The 19,228-nt window shown below is 42.4% G+C and overlaps 1 protein-coding gene across 1 annotated transcript in view; it reads right to left on the reverse strand.

The window, feature by feature from the left end:
• Window positions 1-13,073: 13,073 nt before the first annotated feature.
• LOC124717290 (zinc finger protein 771-like) overlaps window positions 13,074-19,228 on the reverse strand; it is a 199,979-nt gene continuing 193,824 nt past the window's right edge. The window contains exon 7 of the mRNA XM_047244103.1: window positions 13,074-13,962. Coding sequence (XP_047100059.1) covers window positions 13,293-13,962 — 670 coding nt within the window. The 3' untranslated portion in view covers window positions 13,074-13,292. The remainder of the gene's footprint in view (window positions 13,963-19,228) is intronic.

Here is a 19,228-nt window from a genome sequence, read left to right on the forward strand (position 1 = left end):
CGCTGCAGTAAAAAAAAGGCAACAGCTCTTTTAAAACACTTGCAAAATCAGAATGTTCACTTGAGTGTAGTGCATTGGAGGAAGTGGTGGTCAGTGGTGGTCTCTCCAGAAGTGATTGTACATTCTGCCTGGGTAGCAAGCCGAGGGGGCGGGGGGGGGGGGGGGCTATCAAATCTGCTGATGAGATTGATGTGGGTGTCCTAGATGTAGCAACAACAGCCCTATCAGATCTCATTTCGGGGAGAGGTTCCTGTACAATGTTGCTAACATCACTGCCCATAAAGTCCAAATCACTAAATATGTCTGGGTTTGTCGGGTAAATGCCAGTGAATCTAAATCCATTTTCAGTAATATCTAGTAGACAGACTTGCTTGTAGGCATTAGCTACTAATTTTGCAACATCAAAGTCATTAATTCTTATTCTTGACCCTGGATTAGCCCTCATACACAAACTGCAAGTAGTGTTGTAGCAGTTTTTCAAAGGTCTCATGAACGTCCTATCCAGGGGCTGCAACTTATTAGAAGTGTGTATGGGAAAAATTGACATATGGACATGGTTTTCCCGATCAGACGTGATGATATCCAAGTCGTTGAGACTGGCATGCTCATCTACAATCAGCACTGCTCAGGGCTTTGCGAAGAAAACAAAGTGTTGAAGCCACTTAAGAAAAGCCTCAGCTGTCATCCAACCGCTAGAGGTCGGAAAACTAATGCTTTCGGTTGGAGCACCAATCATGACGCGGTGATTCATCCGTTTCCTTGGGAAAATAAAAAGCGGAGGAATAAATTGCCCAGTTGCACTCAAGCAAAATAGAAGTGAAACATTAGGCCCCTCTCTCAAGAAGTAATTTTCTCCACTTTACGTTTGCCTTTCACTGTAATTATCTTGCCCAAAGGATACGCCATTCTCGTCAGCACTAAAAATTCGAGATGGACAAAAGGAATGCTTTTTTAAAAGAATTTCAAACTGGTTGAAGAACCTTTCGACCTGTGGCTTATTAAGCCCTACACACCACATCAGATTAGTAGATGTGGTTTTCTGTACATCAAATTTGGGTGCTTCTTCATAAAACCGGCATAAAAATCTTTTCCAGCCATTTTCGTGCTTTTGTTGAACCTGTGATTCAAATTTAATTTTTCTGCCAGGTCATATGACAGTTTCAAAAACGCTGTTTTGAACAGGGGTATTAGTAGCTCATTTGATGGATTTAGATTCAAGACTGACAGTTTTTCACATCTTTCATCAAACGTTGCCTTAAAAGACCACATTTGCGGTTTCATATCAGTTGGCTCATTATCTGCTATAGCTTTTAACTTTCTTTGCAGAGGGCTTCTAGGCACATGGTGTCAGTCAGATGCGGCTCTTTCGGAAAGTTTATTTTCCAGTACACTGGCAACAGCATTTTTCATATCATTCTCTGACCATTCTCCCCGACCTTCACCTTCTGGTCTTTCCTTAAATGATGGTACAGTATCCTAAAATTAAAAAAAAATTAAAAAGAAATTGAGTTCCATGGCCCATACTACTCAGCTCACACTGATATGAAAACATGGTACTAAGCGAAACATTATTAGAGCAAACGAAATGCAACTGTCAGTGTCTTATACACTCCTGGAAATTGAAATAAGAACACCGTGAATTCATTGTCCCAGGAAGGGGAAACTTTATTGACGCATTCCTGGGGTCAGATACATCACATGATCACACTGACAGAACCACAGGCACATAGACACAGGCAACAGAGCATGCACAATGTCGGCACTAGTACAGTGTATATCCACCTTTCGCAGCAATGCAGGCTGCTATTCTCCCATGGAGACGATCGTAGAGATGCTGGATGTAGTCCTGTGGAACGGCTTGCCATGCCATTTCCACCTGGCGCCTCAGTTGGACCAGCGTTCGTGCTGGACGTGCAGACCGCGTGAGACGACGCTTCATCCAGTCCCAAACATGCTTAATGGGGGACAGATCCGGAGATCTTGCTGGCCAGGGTAGTTGACTTACACCTTCTAGAGCACGTTGGGTGGCACGGGATACATGCGGACGTGCATTGTCCTGTTGGAACAGCAAGTTCCCTTGCCGGTCTAGGAATGGTAGAACGATGGGTTCGATGACGGTTTGGATGTACCGTGCACTATTCAGTGTCCCCTCGACGATCACCAGTGGTGTACGGCCAGTGTAGGAGATCGCTCCCCACACCATGATGCCGGGTGTTGGCCCTGTGTGCCTCGGTCGTATGCAGTCCTGATTGTGGCGCTCCCCTGCACGGCGCCAAACACGCATACGACCATCATTGGCACCAAGGCAGAAGCGACTCTCATCGCTGAAGACGACACGTCTCCATTCGTCCCTCCATTCACGCCTGTCGCGACACCACTGGAGGCGGGCTGCACGATGTTGGGGCGTGAGCGGAAGACGGCCTAACGGTGTGCGGGACCGTAGCCCAGCTTCATGGAGACGGTTGCGAATGGTCCTCGCCGATACCCCAGGAGCAACAGTGTCCCTAATTTGCTGGGAAGTGGCGGTGCGGTCCCCTACGGCACTGCGTAGGATCCTACGGTCTTGGTGTGCATCCGTGCGTCGCAGCGGTCCGGTCCCAGGTCGACGGGCACGTGCACCTTCCGCCGACCACTGGCGACAACATCGATGTACTGTGGAGACCTCACGCCCCACGTGTTGAGCAATTCGGCGGTACGTCCACCCGGCCTCCCGCATGCCCACTATACGTCCGTCAACTGCACATACGGTTCACGTCCACGCTGTCGCGGCATGCTACCAGTGTTAAAGACTGCGATGGAGCTCCGTATGCCACGGCAAACTGGCTGACACTGACGGCGGCTGTGCACAAATGCTGCGCAGCTAGCGCCATTCGACGGCCAACACTGCGGTTCCTGGTGTGTCCGCTTTGCCGTGCGTGTGATCATTGCTTGTATAGCCCTCTCGCAGTGTCCGGAGCAAGTATGGTGGGTCTGACACACCGGTGTCAATGTGTTCTTTTTTCCATTTCCAGGAGTGTATTAATAGAGTCAACTAAATAACAGCTCTAGTTTCATAAGTATATTCTTACCTGTAATGATTCATGGCGATGTTAAAAAGTATTCGAGGCAACATCTTGTACGATCACAAACAAACAATAATCACTCACAGTGTATCGACACGTGGAACTGTTTCAGTGTTTCGGAACGGCTGTGGTTCACTGTTTCGAAACAGTGGTGTTTCATTCCGCCCCTGTCTCGGATAACCGGACCAGATTCGATCTCGAGCCAGACACAGAACCCGTATCGTTGTTTCAAAATAAGGCTGTTTCAGTCAACCTGTGCTTGGAACGGATTAATTGTATCGAAACAGTGATGTTTCATTCCGCTCTGTGTCGGACGAGATTCGGGCTCGGCACAGGTACTGAAACACAATACACCACTTCGTGAAACACTGTCAAAAGTGTCCAAATCTTTTTGACAAGCAATAGCATGAATCCGAAAATAAAGTTTCGTTTCTATTTGACTGTCCTATTCCGAAATGGCGTAACATCTGCTTTATAAACACTAACCAAACAATAAAACAACGCATACTATCCACATTGAAAATAATATATATGTGAAAATTATTCAGTTACATTACTTTTTTTATAACATACGTTTCTCTGGTCATGTACAGTAATCATATTAAGAAACGCAAGTAAACCTACAACATTTTGAATAAAAAAAGACGTAGAGTGACAGTTATTAGACATATACATAAATTTGATGTAGGTATAATTGCAAGTAATCTGTTTTACATATCACTGATAGTGTAATGGTGAAAGGGAAGGGCTGGGAAGCATGGTGAATTTATAGTAACGCTTCGGGACATCTTGAAAGACAAAATTTTTTCTGTTATATTTTGTTATTTATTCGATTTATTTGGCATTATTTGTGAGTCTATAGTCACTGTGCCTATTATCCACAATGATTCCCTTTGTGTGCATGGAAATTAGCAAGATGGGTATATTACCCATACTAACGGAATGTGGGAATCCCAGTAGCATATCTGTTGGTTCTGCAGTTTGCTCCCACCTCCAGTTCCGTTCGTGGTGGTTCTCCTGTCTTCAGGTATGGCTGTCCTCCGCCAATTGAAAAGTATGAAAGTCACACGACACGAAAGCAGCGCATTTGCTTCAGGAAATACGAAACTGCCAAGACGCGTAAGTGATAGTTTCATACTTTCTGCGATATGATTAGCGCTCTCGCACCTCATTTATGTTTATATGGACATACTTATACAGTAGACATTCAAGATGATAAAATCTGTAGGTTTACTAGATTACAAAACACAAAGTGTTTCGAAACAGCGTATCGAAGCATTACATTGTACTGTTTCTTGTGTTTCGAAACAGTTACGTGGCTCAGTTTGCCCATCTCTACTGGGAATCAAACAAACTCTCTGCACATGGCGAAATGGCGCTGCCGGCAAAAATTACAATATACACCGTGCTGCTACCTATTAGTGAATAGCTGAAATGGCAAAAGGCGCATACTACCCGCTGGCCCATACTACGAGGGGTGTCCAGAAAGTAAGTTCCCATCGGTCGCGAAATGGAAACGACTATGAAAATCCGATAAAGCTTTGCACAGTTGTGTTGGGCAGTGTCTCTAGTATGACCCTAGATAGCATCATGTCGCTCTTCTCATTTCTGAGCTCACAGTGAGCGCGTAAAGATGTCTAGGAAATAGTGTCTCCCGCCAAGTACGAGGGCCTGGTGAGAAATTTCGCCGGAAGCTATGCAGCCAACATTACATAACTGTCGTGCTGTTTCTTCTTCAAGACAATTCTCAGCCGGATTCTGCAGGGGCAGTGAAGATGCTCCTGCATCGTTTTCAACTGGAAATGTTTGGCTCTGAGCACTATGGGACTTAACTTCTGAGGTCACCAGTCGCCTATTCTTAGAACTACTTAAACCTAACTAACCTAAGGACATCACACACATCCATGCCCGAGGCAGGATTCGAACCTGCGACTGTAGCGGTCGCGCAGTTCCATACTGTAGCGCCTAGAACCGCTCGGCCACTTCGGCCGGCTGGAAATGTTTGATTACCCACAGTACAGCCCGTAATTGTCTCCCTCTGAGTTTCATCTCTGTTCACATGAATCACTGGCTATGAAGACAAACATTTTGGCAGAGACACCGAGCTGTATGCCAGCGTAGAGAATTGGCGGAAAGCACTGGCTGTTGCCTTCTATGATGAGGGTATTGGAATGTTGGTTCAACGCTACGACAGATGTCTACGTTAGAACGGCGACTACGTAGAGAAGTAGGTGGAAGGTGTAGCTAACTATTACAAATAAAACATTTCTGATTTCCAACGTGGTTTTCATTTCGCGATCAGTCGGAACTTACTTTCTGGACAGCCCTCGCACCTGCCGTTCCCTTAAGTATGCGATGCACCTATCATGAGCATTAGCAGCATTTTAGTCGGGATGTAGCGAGTAATTTTAGTCAAGAATACCTTTAAGGCGACAAAGAGGCAATCAACAGCTCACCAAGTCTGAACAATGTCGTGCAATAGGGCTACGAGAAGCTGCATGTTCCTTCCGCAATATTGCAGAAAGACTTGGCGGGAATGTAGCTGCTGTACACGATTGTGTCACGAGAACGTGCGGCCACAGCAAGACACGATTCCGGACGGCCACGTGGCACTACTGGGAAGGAAGACCGTCGTGTTTGGTGTACGGCGTGAAACATCGCACTGCGTCTGCAGCAACAATTCGAGCAGCAGTTGGCACAACAGTGACACAACGAATTCTTGCAAATCGGTTACTTCAGTGACACCTCCGAGCCAGACGATCTATAGGTGTATTCCACTGACCCCAAACGACAGCCGTTTGCGACTTGAGTGGTGTCATGGGAGAACTCATTGGAGAACAGAGTGGATGTATGCTGTGTTTTCCGTTCTGCGTCACTGCCAGTGGCGCCCCCGTGTGTTGGTTAGTAAGAGATCAAGTGAGTGCGTGCACGCAACCTGTCTGTGTACGAGACACAGTGGCCCTGTACCTGGGGTGCGACTCCAGGAGCACTCCCCTGGTTATCCCACGCTCCCGGCTGCAATTCAGTCTGATGATTTGACTTCTTGTGCTGTCATTCCAGTGCGTGTTTTCCACCAGATCGACGCTCGCCCACGTAGCGCTGTTCCAATCCAACACGCTGTACAGAGTGTCGACACGTTGCCTTGGCCTGATCGATCACCAGATCCGCCTCCAGTCGAGCACTTACGGGACACCTTTCGCGACCACTTAAGCCTCAACCATAACCAGCATTAACTGTCCCTGTATTGACTGACTGTGCACAACAAGCATGGGAGTCTCATGCACGTTTACATGCTTGCATTCAACATTCTGGCCGTTACACTGGTAAAAAATGTCGTGCGACTAGGGCCTCCCGCCGGGTAAACCGTTTGCCGGGTGCAAGTCTCTCGATTTGACGCCACATCGGCGATACGCGCTTCGTGATTATACTTGGCCTTAATCTGCCAGTATTTCACATTTGCAATGGTTTTTCTCGCGCTTACATTAGCTTGTGAACTAGCAACCTTAATTACTTAAATAGATCACCTAGACGAATGTATTCCCGAAATTTCATTACTCTTCATTAATTTTTTCTAGGTTTTGGGATTTTTTCTGTCGGTTTATATAGGCTTTGATGGGTGAATTTACGAGTATCAATATACGGAACGCAAATTACAGCATCTTTTGATTCCACGACTTACGAGGATAATCCCAAAAGTAACGATTCCTATTTTTTTATAAGTACATAGACCTGTTTATTTTTACAATGGTTTACATCAGTATACACCTTGAACATTTAGCTATTTTTTGACATAATCAAAATTTCTGTCAGTGCATTTTTGTAGACGGTGTGGCAGTTTTTGTATGCCCATGTCATACCAGCTCGCTGCCATGCTGTTCAGAAAGTTATGAACTTCTTCTTTCACCTCGTCGTCGGAGCTGAATCGCTGGGACCACAATTAACGCTGACAGGTACTGTGAGACACTGAAAAAACTCAAACGGGCAATTCAGAACTGGAGAAGAGGAATGTTGAGCAAGGGCGTACACATTCTCCATGACAACGCTCGCCCACACGTCAGTCGGCAAACCGTTGCTCTCCTGCAACGGTTTCAGTGGCACATAATCACCCACCCACCCTATAGTCCTGACTTGGCGCCCAGGGACTATCACCTGTTCCCTAGGTTAAAAGAACATTTTGCCGAAAAGTGATTCAGCACCGACGACGAGGTGAAAGAAGAGGTTCATAACTTTCTGAACAGCATGGCGGCGAGTTGGTATGACATGTGCATACAAAAACTGACACAGTGTCTACAAAAATGCATCGACAGAAATGGTGATTATGTCGAAAAATAGCTAAATGTTCAATCTGTAAACTGATGTAAATCATTGCAGAAACAAACAGGTCTATGTACTTATAAAAAATAGGGACCTTACTTTTGGGGTTACCCTCGTAGATGCTTAAATTTTTTACACCACGAAGGGAGAGTAGTCCTTGTATGTTTGTTGTATGTTGTATGTTAACCAGGGACTTAGAAACGACGGAGAGGCTTCGTCTCCGCCGCAGCCGCGGTGGTCCACAACCCCACGACGACTACCGCAGTCCACTTCACCCCTCCGCCGCCCCACACCGAACCCGGGGTGATTGTGCGGTTCGGCCCCCGGTGGACCTCCCCAGGGAACGTCTGACACCAGACGAGTGTAATCCCTATGTTTGCGTGGTAGAGTAATGGTGGTGTACGCGTACGTGGAGAACTTGTTTGCGCAGCAATCGCCGACATAGTGTAGTTGAGTCCGGCAGACGGATTCGTGCCGGGGACCAGGCGCTCCTTCCCGCTCCGGAAAGCCGTGCGTTAGACCGCACGGCCAACCGGGCGGGCTAGATAATCCCTAGTACCGGTACTTGATAAAAATTTCGACTTCAAACGTCTAGCCGTTCCTAAGGGGTCTTAACAGGCGGACAGACAACAAAGTGATGGATGCTGTAAGTGTTATTTTCTGCCAGTTTAGTTACGGAAACCTAAAAAGGCCAGCTCACCGTTAATTCTATACAAGCCGCTGGTACCGGCGAAGGAGAAGTTAGTAGCAATACCCTAGGACGATGTGAAGGCTGCGAAACCTGCGTTAGAACAAATGAGTACACTGAACGAACATCGCAAAGACGACGACTATGGAAACAAAAAAACTATGAGGAAATTCAGGTCATACGAAAACGCTGCTAGAGGTGCCAAAGTTAGGGAACACACTCTCATAGTCAAGATGGGAACTAATATAAAGTATCCCAAAACAGAAGCACAAATGCTGAAGTCCTTTTTCAAATGTTGCTTTACGAAGGAAAATCTTGTAGTATTTCTCCAAATTAACTCTCTCACCACTTCAAATGCGAGTGATATAAATATTAGTGTCAGTGACATTGAGAAAGTGCTAAAAGAGTTAAGACTGGACAAAGCCTCATGTCCTGATGGAAACCCTATCTGATTTATACCGAATTTGCGGATGAGTTAGCCCATACTTTAACTTTAGGTCCCTTGAACAGAAAACTGTGCCCAGCCGTTGAAAGGAAAGAAAAGGTCACACCTCTCTACGACAAAGGGTAGAAGAAGTGATCCAAACTACCGTGCAATACTCTTGAAATCTATTTGTTGTAGACTTTTAGAACATATTATGAATTCAAAGATAATGAGGCATCCCGAACAGAATGACTTCCACGCCAACCAGCATGGAATCCAGCATGAAATTCAAGTCGCCTTTATGTCTTATGATTCCCTGGAAGAAATGAAACAACGCAGAGAGGAAGATGCAGTATTCCTTGACTTCCGAGAAACATTTGAATTAGTACCACATCTACACTCAATATCGAAAGGACAATCTATGGGATAAGAGGTGAAATTTATGAGTGAGGACTCGTTGCTAGGAAGGACAGACAGATTTTATCTCGGATGGAAAGTTATCGACAGATTAAGAAGTAACTTCAGGTGTGCCCCACAAAAATGTGTTCGGTCCCTTATTGTTGTTGTTGTATAGTAATGACTCTGCAGACAGTATTAACAGTGACTTCAGATATTTCACAAATCACGCGGTTATTTGTAATGATGTACTGTCTGAAAGAGCCTACAAACGTTCAGTGACATCTTGATATCATTTCAGAGTGGTACAAAGATTAGCATCTTGCTTTAAACGTTTAGAAATTCTGCACGTTAGAAAAAAGCTGGAATCGGCCAACTCTTACAACTGATTGGTTGTAACAATAATTATTTACGTATATGAAATGCAACGATCATATTGGCTCAGCCATACGTAAAGGAGGTGACAGATTGCGATTGATAAATATTAGCGATATGCAGTCAGTTCGCAAAGGAGATTGCTTACCAAACAATCATATGGCCCATTCTAAAATACTGCTCAGCTGGATGGAACCAGGCTAAATAGGGCTAATGGTAAGTACTCAGTTTGGACGAATAAGGACATCACGAATGAACAGAAATATCTTTGAGCCATAGGAGTATGTCTCGGAGATGCTGAAGAGACTTGAACACAAATGCAAGCTATCTAGAGGAAGCTTCAAGAATCTAGGAATATACTATAACCCCCTGCATATCGCTCCCACAAGATTAGATTAATTACAGCGCGCACAGAGGCGTTTAGGCCCCGTACGTGAATGGAAAGGGAAGAAGCCCTAGCAGCAGGTAAAATGCGAAGTACCCTCTGTTATGCACTCCACAGTGGTTTGCAGAGTATGGATGTAAATGTAAAAGCACTGACAGCTCCGATGAACTCCGTCAAGGCCAAAACAAATGACGTTTGGTCTGAGAGGAGTTCACGCAGCGGTCGCGGTGGTTAATACGGGCAGCGGAACGCCTGTAGCTGCTGCCAGCAGTCGGAAATAGGAGCCGCTTCGCGTTACACTGGGGAGAACACGGGCGAATGAGCATCAATAAAAGAGAATCAGCGAACGTGAACTCCCTCTGCAGTAAACGGTAGGTGAACGCGAGCGAACTGTAATCGGTCGCGTTCAGTTTGCGTTCGCTAGTGCTCGCTTGTGCTCCGCTGAGTATTTAGCTTTCAGTTATTCATCACAGGACCTTTGCCTCTTCCGATTTCTGTTATCATCACTCTGTATGGAGACATTTCGTGCTTATCTAGGTCACATGAGGCTTTATTGATTGTGGCATCTGTGTACATTGGTTTCCCGTATACTTGAAATTTATATCTGTTGCTGGAGCCACTTATGGACACATCCAGCAAATGTGAACCATCGACTGTCTGGTGTTCAAAAGTGCAGATGATTTTCTACTGCACTTTATTCATTTCTTTTGCAAGGTCCTCAATTTCCTCTGTTGTGCCATCACCATGTATTTCTGGTGTCACATCCAGTGAGCGCATCCAATGCATACAGTAGTTATCCGTCATGTAATTCATTTGCTCCATCTTTATTCTTCATAAATGTCACTCCAACTGTGAGTTCAATTTGCAGTATCAATTTTTTTATACAAAATATACTATATTAGTTTTGTAATATTCAGTTTGCATAATTAATCATTCGCTACTGCACTTATTAAATTAGCATACACAGCACTCACTACATTCATACTACGCAGTTTCAGTTTTTTAGTCACGGAGAAGCTTAAGCTGCAAACTGTGCTGTCAGAACTTGTCAGTAAAACGCGTCCCTGGACACAGACATAATTTTCCGATGTAAACAAAGATTTCAGTCGACAGTATGTTGGATACTGCACTGTTTTTGTGCAACATATAAATGAAAAAGTGTTTGTGCAACGATCACAAAAGCGAAAACCGAAAGAAGAAGCAGAGTAGCAAGGAAGTATATCTAACGAGTAAAATATCGTATATATACAACTCGCGAAGTAGCTGTAGCTAAAGAGAATTGTTCTTTTGCACAGGTCAACTGCAGCATCCAACTTACGATGTCCTAACTGAATACTGAAATATGTAATGTGCCAACTGAAAATGGGTGAAAGTGCGAAACGCGTTGATTTAAATAAAATAGATAAAAATGTGGGGTTGCTGTATTTTTTAAAAGCCGTGTAGCTCAACAACCAATAAAATGGATAAATTATAGATTACTCTCAAGATTTGGTGCATCCCATGGTCAGTGATGTCATCTGGTCTTCCAGCACATGATTTTTTTTCTCTGGATTTATCTCAAGCCCATCATATTTTCACAGCGGCTTCACAGCACAATTGGATTGAGAATCACAATACACGAAGAGCTAATGTCCAAGAAACGATTTAGAGAGTAACGAGAAGATTTCGTTAATGTGTTCCACAATGCACGCCAATTATGGAAGCCATTTGTTTAATGTACTTTCTAACAAATAAACATTGGCTTTCCAATAATGGCTATGTGTGTAGGACAGTTATGTGTAAGTTATATTGGTGTAAACATACGTTAAACCTCATAATAACTACAGAAATATGAATTACTTCACATGGATTTCCGTCTACTTTCTATGCTTAATTCTGAACAAAGCATATGCGCACCTCAATTGTATGGTTGTTTAGGTCATACTAAAAAACTGAACTGCCACCTGCTCGCACCTAATGGATGACATGTAGTATGATGAATTTTAAGTAATTCCTTCGATTTTTTTGAGATTATTTGTTTATCTCATTTTGGTGAAAGACACGTTACAGCCGTTTCACGCAGAAAATAAACTTTGTTACGTATTTCAGCTAGAGATATGCAAAAGTACCACAAGCATTTGTACATTTTGCTGCAGCAAAGCCTGAAATTTCAAAACTTACTTAGCAGTAACCATGAGTAAGGACTAGGCTAACTGCTGATGACCTTAGGGGAAACGATGGTACTATTTGAACACACACACACACACACACACACACACACACACACACACACACACACACACACACACACCCTTCTGTCAAAAATTAGTTCATCTTAGTAATTATATATGTAACATTAAATGCTGCAAAATGACCACGACAATGAGTTAGTTACCAGTAGCTGATCACTGTAGAAATTAAATATGACTCAACTATTCTGAGACATAATGAAATCTCTTTTCCAACAAGATGCACAGTGATACAGATTTGCACAACCTCTTCATACACCTAAAGTGGAAAGCTCGTTTCTACAAAATCTTCGCACCACTCTTATATCAAAACATCAAGCACAATTTTAAACTGAATTGCTAATGCTAAGATAGTGACACCTCAACATCAATACGTGCTACTGGTACTTCAGTTGAAAGTGATGGACAAATGTTGTTGTATGAGATAAGCAAACGCCACATTCTTAAATTGTAGTGGAAGAGACTACGTCACTTAATTAATAGCTGTTAGTGTACTTCTCTCAGTTAAGAGCTATACATTTTTGATTTTACACTAGACATATCAACGTGTTGGGTTTCATTGCATGGTTCATCTTCTGGACACATATCACGCAGTGACCACAGCACACCTGCAAGATCTGAGCATATTAGGAAATTTGGTCATGGGTTCCTTTCAGCTGCTACAAGGTCCTACAGTTAATATGTAGCATTCAGTCATATACAGTGGACCTATTTGGTATGTGTGTCTTGAAGATACAATGAGGAACTATGGTAATCATCTCAACTTGCCTATCTTTATTTCTAAAGTGTTACGACCAAACATACAAGAAATGGTACGTATGTAGTTGTCTCATATGCTCAAGTCATAATGTTTTTATGTAGATATCTCTCATTTGCTTGCTTGATAGCTGGCCTTCTCATATGCGGGCCATGTTTTGGTTGTTTAGAACAAATGGCTTCTGGATTTGTTGAACTGTTTTGTTTGGAAGTGTAGTGTCAATAATAATTTGGAGCTAAACTTTGATATTTCATTTACTTCAATATCCGAGTTCACGTCTCATGCTGGAGTAAAATCAGATATCTAATATTCCAAAGTCAGTAACAAATTTGGAATATTGTAAAGAAAAGGCTATAACCGTTCTGAACAACAGCAGTACATGCAAATACCACATTAATTACACAACTTTATTTTTATATGTGATAATCAAAACTTTATCGCTATTTCTCATGACCATACAGGACAAGCAGACATATGAACATACCGGATGTGAAATTTCACACACTGATAAGCCATTTCTGCTCTAGAACTTCTTATGATGCAATCACATCGACAACTGTGTTCACCAGTTTAAAGTATATTTATAGGCTATGCTGATGTGATTTGTGTGCGAAACTGACATCTTATCCCATTGCAGCTCGTGAATGTCTTTGGAAACACTTCTCAAGTATTTGGGCATTTCCTCATGTGAAGCAGTAAGTGTTTTCTCAAGTTGCTCTCATATGAGAATTTCTTTTGACAAATGTTGCAGTTGTATGGTTTTACACCAGTATGCACTCGCGAATGTTCCCTCAAGTTGCTTATGTTTCTGAATCTCTTATGACAGAATTCACAGTTGTAGGGGCGCTCACCAGTGTGCAACCGTGAATGCTTTTTCAGGTCACTATTTTGTACGAATGCCTTGTTGCAAACCCCGCAGCTGAATGGGCGTTCGCCAGTGTGCAACCACGAATGCTTCTTCAGATCTCCATTTTGTATGAACGTCTTGTTGCAAACGCTACAGCTGAATGGGCGTTCACCAGTGTGCACTCTGAAGTGTCGCTTTAGGTTGGCGCCTGTTGTGAATGTTTTGTTGCACACACTGCACGAACGTAGACGTTCACGTCTGTCCACGTGCGTGTGCTCCTTCATTTCCTGCAACTGTGTAAACGTCTTCTTGCAGATGCTACATCCGTGCCCCATAGGCATTACACCACTTTTATTTCCACAACATGCTTCCCCGTTTGTCGTGCATTGTTCCCTGCTGCCTGTTCCTGCAGCCAGGGAAATGATGGTAACCAAACAGCTGCTGTCGTCATTACTCTTGTCATCCTCCGCACCAATGGAAACAGTACTGCGAAAAGTGGAGAAAACTGTGTTAGAAAGTATTTTCAGAGCAGTACAACAATCAATATGAAAAATTATATCAACAAATGTTAGGTCGCCAAATGTCTCAAAAGGTGTCCCAAAACAGGTTACACAGCCTTGAATCAACATATTTTAGGCCCCTTTGAAGAGGCAACAAAAAAAGATTTGAGGTCATTTCAGGCATTACTTTAGGACTTAAAAGTTTTTAAATTTCTCTGAGTATTTCAAAGAAGTTAAAAATAACCAAATTCACTGACAGCGCGATTAATGCAAAGTGAAACTCAATCATAACTCTGGCAGACGTAGGAAATTAACTGATATGGACCACAGAACTATAAGGCATATTACGTGAACTACATCAAAATCAATAACTCCATTACAAAACTATTAGATGCTCAACATCAGATAGTCATTTGGTGCTGTTCTTGATTTGTTTGGGCATTTTAAGGGATTTTCATAGTTTTCCTAGAACTCAAAATACACTAGGACGAAAACGGAAGAGAGACTTGCTTCGACTATTATAAACGACGCCACCTCAGTCGTGGAGCAGTGGATAATAACGTTTACAGAGCGATGTACCGTGTAAAAGACGTTGCACTGAGAGAAACCTGTGTAAACCTTGCGGATTACAGGAAATAAACTACTTACGTGACGGTGTGTGGTCACAAAAAGTTCGATCCAGAATTTGATTGAAAATGCTCATAAGTATTCATCTAGAAAAGAAAATCGACAGGTAATAGTGTTCAGCTCAACACTCCATAGTTTATCAAAAATTTAGACTTCTGCGTTGCGTAACATCTTAATAAACCCTTTCAACTGTTGACTGATTCATGTATTTTTGATATATTATCACCCAGTAACTAATTATAAATTGGAATTATTGCTAGACGATTCCGACTACAGCAATAATAGTAACGTCTATTTTAATAAAACATTATTGAATCTACCAATCCGTATTGGGACTTGGACCGATATAACACTGATCACCACGCTGGTAAAATGAAAATAGGTTCCTTTCTGATGTCACTAAGTTCTTTAAAATCTAAGCTAATCCATGTGGCTAGTTTTTTAGTCTTCTGACTGGTTCGAAGCGTCCTGCCACGAATTTCTCCCATGTGCCAACCTCTTCATCTCAGAGTAGCACTTGCAAACTACTTCCTCAATTATTTGCTGGATGTATTCCAATATATGTCTTCCCCTACAGTTTTTACTCTCTACAGCTCCCTCTAGTACCGGGAAAGTTGTCCCCTGATGTCTTGACAGACGCCCTTTCAACCTGTCATAAGTGTCTTCCACACACTCCCTTCCACTCCGATTCTGCACTTTCAACATTCGCCTGTAGCACCACAACTCTTCTGTTCCAGTTTTCCGGCAGTGCCATATGGTGCTGTGCTCCAAATGTACATAATCAGATATTTCTTCCTCAAATTTAAGCTATGTTTGATACTAGTAGACTTCTCCTGGCCAGGAATGCACTTTTTGCCAGTGCTAGTCTGCTTTTGATGTCCTCCTTGTTCCATCCCATGGTTTATTTTGTTGCGTACTCAGCAGAATTTCTTAACTTTATCTGCTTCGTGGCTATTATCCTGGTATCTTTCTCACTGTTCTCATGTCTGCTACTTCTCATTACCTTTGTCTGTCTTCCATTTTCTCTCCATCTATATTCTCTAGTCGGTACACCGTCAATTGCATTCAGCAGATTATATATTTTTTCTTCACTTTCACTGAGGATAGCAATGTCATCATCGGATGTTATCGCTGATATCCTTTCACTTTGAATTTTAATTCCACTCTTGAACCTTTCTTTTATCCCCGTCATTGCTTCTTTGAGGTGTAGCTTGAACAATAGGGGCGAACGACTACAGCCCTGCCTTACACGCTTTTTAATCCGAGCACTCAGTTGTTGGTCTTCACCTCTTGCTATTCCCTCTTGGCTCTTGAACATGCATGTTACCCGTCTCTCCCTATAACTTGCCCCTATTTTCCTCAGAATTTCGAACGTATTACACCATTTGGCATAGACGGATGCTTTTTCCAAGGTCGAAAAATCCTATGAACGTCTGTTGATTTTTCTTTAGTCTTAATTAACAACTTGAACATTTCCACCAAACTAATCATTGCCCAATACATAACACATTGTAAATTCGGATCAAAGAACAATCACAGTCAACCATAAAGCTTTAATCTGCACTCTAGGATTGTCATACACTATTATGTAATGCACATGGTCTGCTCTGTGCTTTAAATAAGTGAGATTCATTGGTACAGGATTTCTCTTTCATTCTTTTTAAGCTGCGACGCTTAATTTGAGCAGTACTTCCGTTTTTATTTATTTCTAGAGGATCCCGAACAAATTTCAGGTTTGTAATGATTACCTATTCCATGAGGTGACTTGTATTTACGTAAAAAGTTCAAATATGGACGATCAAAAGTTTCTTCTGATACCCACGTTCAGTGACACACATTAACCACTTTCCACTTCGATAAAGATAGGGCCCATGACTAAAAAGAAAGAATTACTCTCTTTGTTGACAGAATGAGCGTTGTTTTCAGTGTTGCTTGAACATTGGCTAGCATATGAATTATTGTACAGGAATTCTCGTCTACTGGGTGAAGGTGTTTATTCTGCAATTAGATGTCTTACTCCAAATTTTATTAAATATTTGCTGAACCTAGTACAAATCTAACTTACACAAATCCCTTTACTTTCAACAACAATTCGAAGCTTTCAGTTTAATTGTTAGGTTCACAGTTCAAAGCTCCAGATTAGAAATTTTGAAAACGGAAGAAAGCTCAACTTGTAGTAACAAGTAAGCAGCCTCTGGCACGGCACTTAACAGTGGTTTGCAGAGTATGTTTGTATATGTAGAACGGGGTTTCTCTGCAACATCCTGACGGCAGGATGTGAGAAACTACATACCAGAGCGGCAGCTGGTTACTGAGGCAAGCAATCTTGTCTGGGCTATCGGTGTAAATGTAATCGTTATTAAGAATTAATATATGCCTTCAACTTGTTTTCTGAACATAGGCTCCAAAAGAACCTAATGAAGGCGTCATATTCAACATATGCAGATCCGTTCACTTGTTCTTCCGTATTGTGAGAAAATTAATGGTCTTCTGTATGTACGGGTCCACAGAGGCTGTAAATTTTTGAGGGAGGCCTTTTTCCTGCTCAGGATGTTTTATTTTGACGTGTTCACTTTATTTCACAATTTAGCGATTAGCTAATTTCGCCTCTTTGGGCATTACAAAGCAACCTGTTTGTAAAAACAATACCAAAAGTTATAGCAGCTGCAAGAAGAAACAGAAGAAATAAAAGCAAAAATTTAAATAGATAAAAAAAGGTTACGCGCTTCTGTTACTTTCATCACAGTAAAACTTATAATGGACAGAGCATGACATATTCAAAAGGTCTGTATGGAGGAAGCAACAGGTAATGATCTCTGAAATAACAGTTTGACACAGAAATAGTAGTTAGGACACAACCAGCATATATTAAGTGTGTGGCTCCTAAGGGGCCAAAGTGCTGAGGTCATCGGTCCCTATACTTACACACTACTTAAACCCACTTATGCTAAGAACAACACACACACCCATGCCCTTGGGAGGACTCGAACCTCCGGCGGGAGGGGCCGCGCAATCCGTGACATGGCGCCTCATATCGCACGGCTACTCTGCGCGACACAACCTGCATATTCGTACAGTGAAACTTCACGAAAAGACCGCCACTTTAAGCCGACCCACTCTCTAAACGAACATATTTTTGAGGAACGGAAATAAACTTCTATAAGAACAATTCATCGTTATCACGTTTAAGATGACCATGCCTTTTCCCGAGCAACGACCACTCTTTAACAATGTCATCACTTTAAGACGACCACGAACTATCATAGAAGAGGCAATTACAACACGCTATAGCAGTAAGATTTCTCGTCGACAATGTGGCTCAACTACCTCTGATATTTTATTGTCCTTTGTACTTCGAATAGCAAATAGTTCTTATTTTTCCTCTGAAGTGAACAATCATGGCTACTTCAAATAAATAAAAAAAACTTCTTGTTCTTTCACTAGAACCATGAAATTGTGTTATTAGAGTGAAAAAGGAACATATCAGAGCCAGTAGCGAATGAGCTTAATTGTGGAAAAAATCATGTACAGAATACAATTGCAAATCGAAGTGGTCATGTTAAGGAATTGGGAGAAAACGCCAACAAAATTTCAAAGAAAAGACGGAGGCAACGATTTGAAGAGGTTAGTAATGCAGTTTTAGAGGGGTTTAATTGAGTGCGTCTCAGAGGATTGCCAGTTAATGGGCTAATGCTACGAGAAAAAAGCTCTTAAATTCGCTTCTGATCTTGGAACTCCTAATTTCAATGCAACCAACGGCTGAATGGCCTGATTTCATGTTCGACAGGGTATTGTTTTCTGAGCGGTCTGTGGTGAAAGTACAGAAGTGACCAGGATGTTGTATCCCACTGCAAGTAGAGACTTACAAGGGGACCCTCCAGACTGCGCTTCAGATATGTTGCAGAGGTGCTTACCCTGAGCACCTGGCTATCCGGTTATATTAACGACGGGTCTTGGTTTTTGAGGAAATCGATTTTGAAGTTCACTGCCTGTGCGATGCTGCCAGTATTGAGCTGGACATTTTTATAGTGAACGAAGAAACTGAACGCTTCAACAGTGATAGTGAAAATGACACAATTTCCTGTACAGGAAATCCCATTTAGGCGATGCCTTACACAGCGTTGCTAGACACAAGTCTCTTGCTTCTGAGCTTTCCAACCAGAAAAACTGATGTATACTTACCTACTATGTGAGGTGGGAAAGGAATATGAGAATGTCATGTCACGTATGAAAAAGTATGTGCATACTTCAGTTTCCGCGTATTTTACTACGTAAATGATTAGGTACGTACTGTATTATTATTACGGTTATTAATATATTATTGGAGCTTGTTTTTCATTGTAGTAGTTCTTGTCATTAACTGTGTTTTAATGTTTATGTTCGGCATCACCTTTTAAGCAGACCACCCCTACGGACGATCACTTTCTCACAAAAATTCAAGTTATCGGCTTAAAGAGGTCTCATCACACTAAAGACGTAACGATATTCAAATAACATTACCGTCGAATGGTGCAACATGTTGCTATCTTCTATGTGACATCCTTTACAGACAACTACACCATTTGCAGTTATCTAAGGTTACTGCTAATATACTAATATATGGCCAGAAAGGCTCCTGCCACACT

This window comes from Schistocerca piceifrons, chromosome 9, assembly GCF_021461385.2.
Source record: "Schistocerca piceifrons isolate TAMUIC-IGC-003096 chromosome 9, iqSchPice1.1, whole genome shotgun sequence".
NCBI lineage: Eukaryota > Metazoa > Arthropoda > Insecta > Orthoptera > Acrididae > Schistocerca > Schistocerca piceifrons.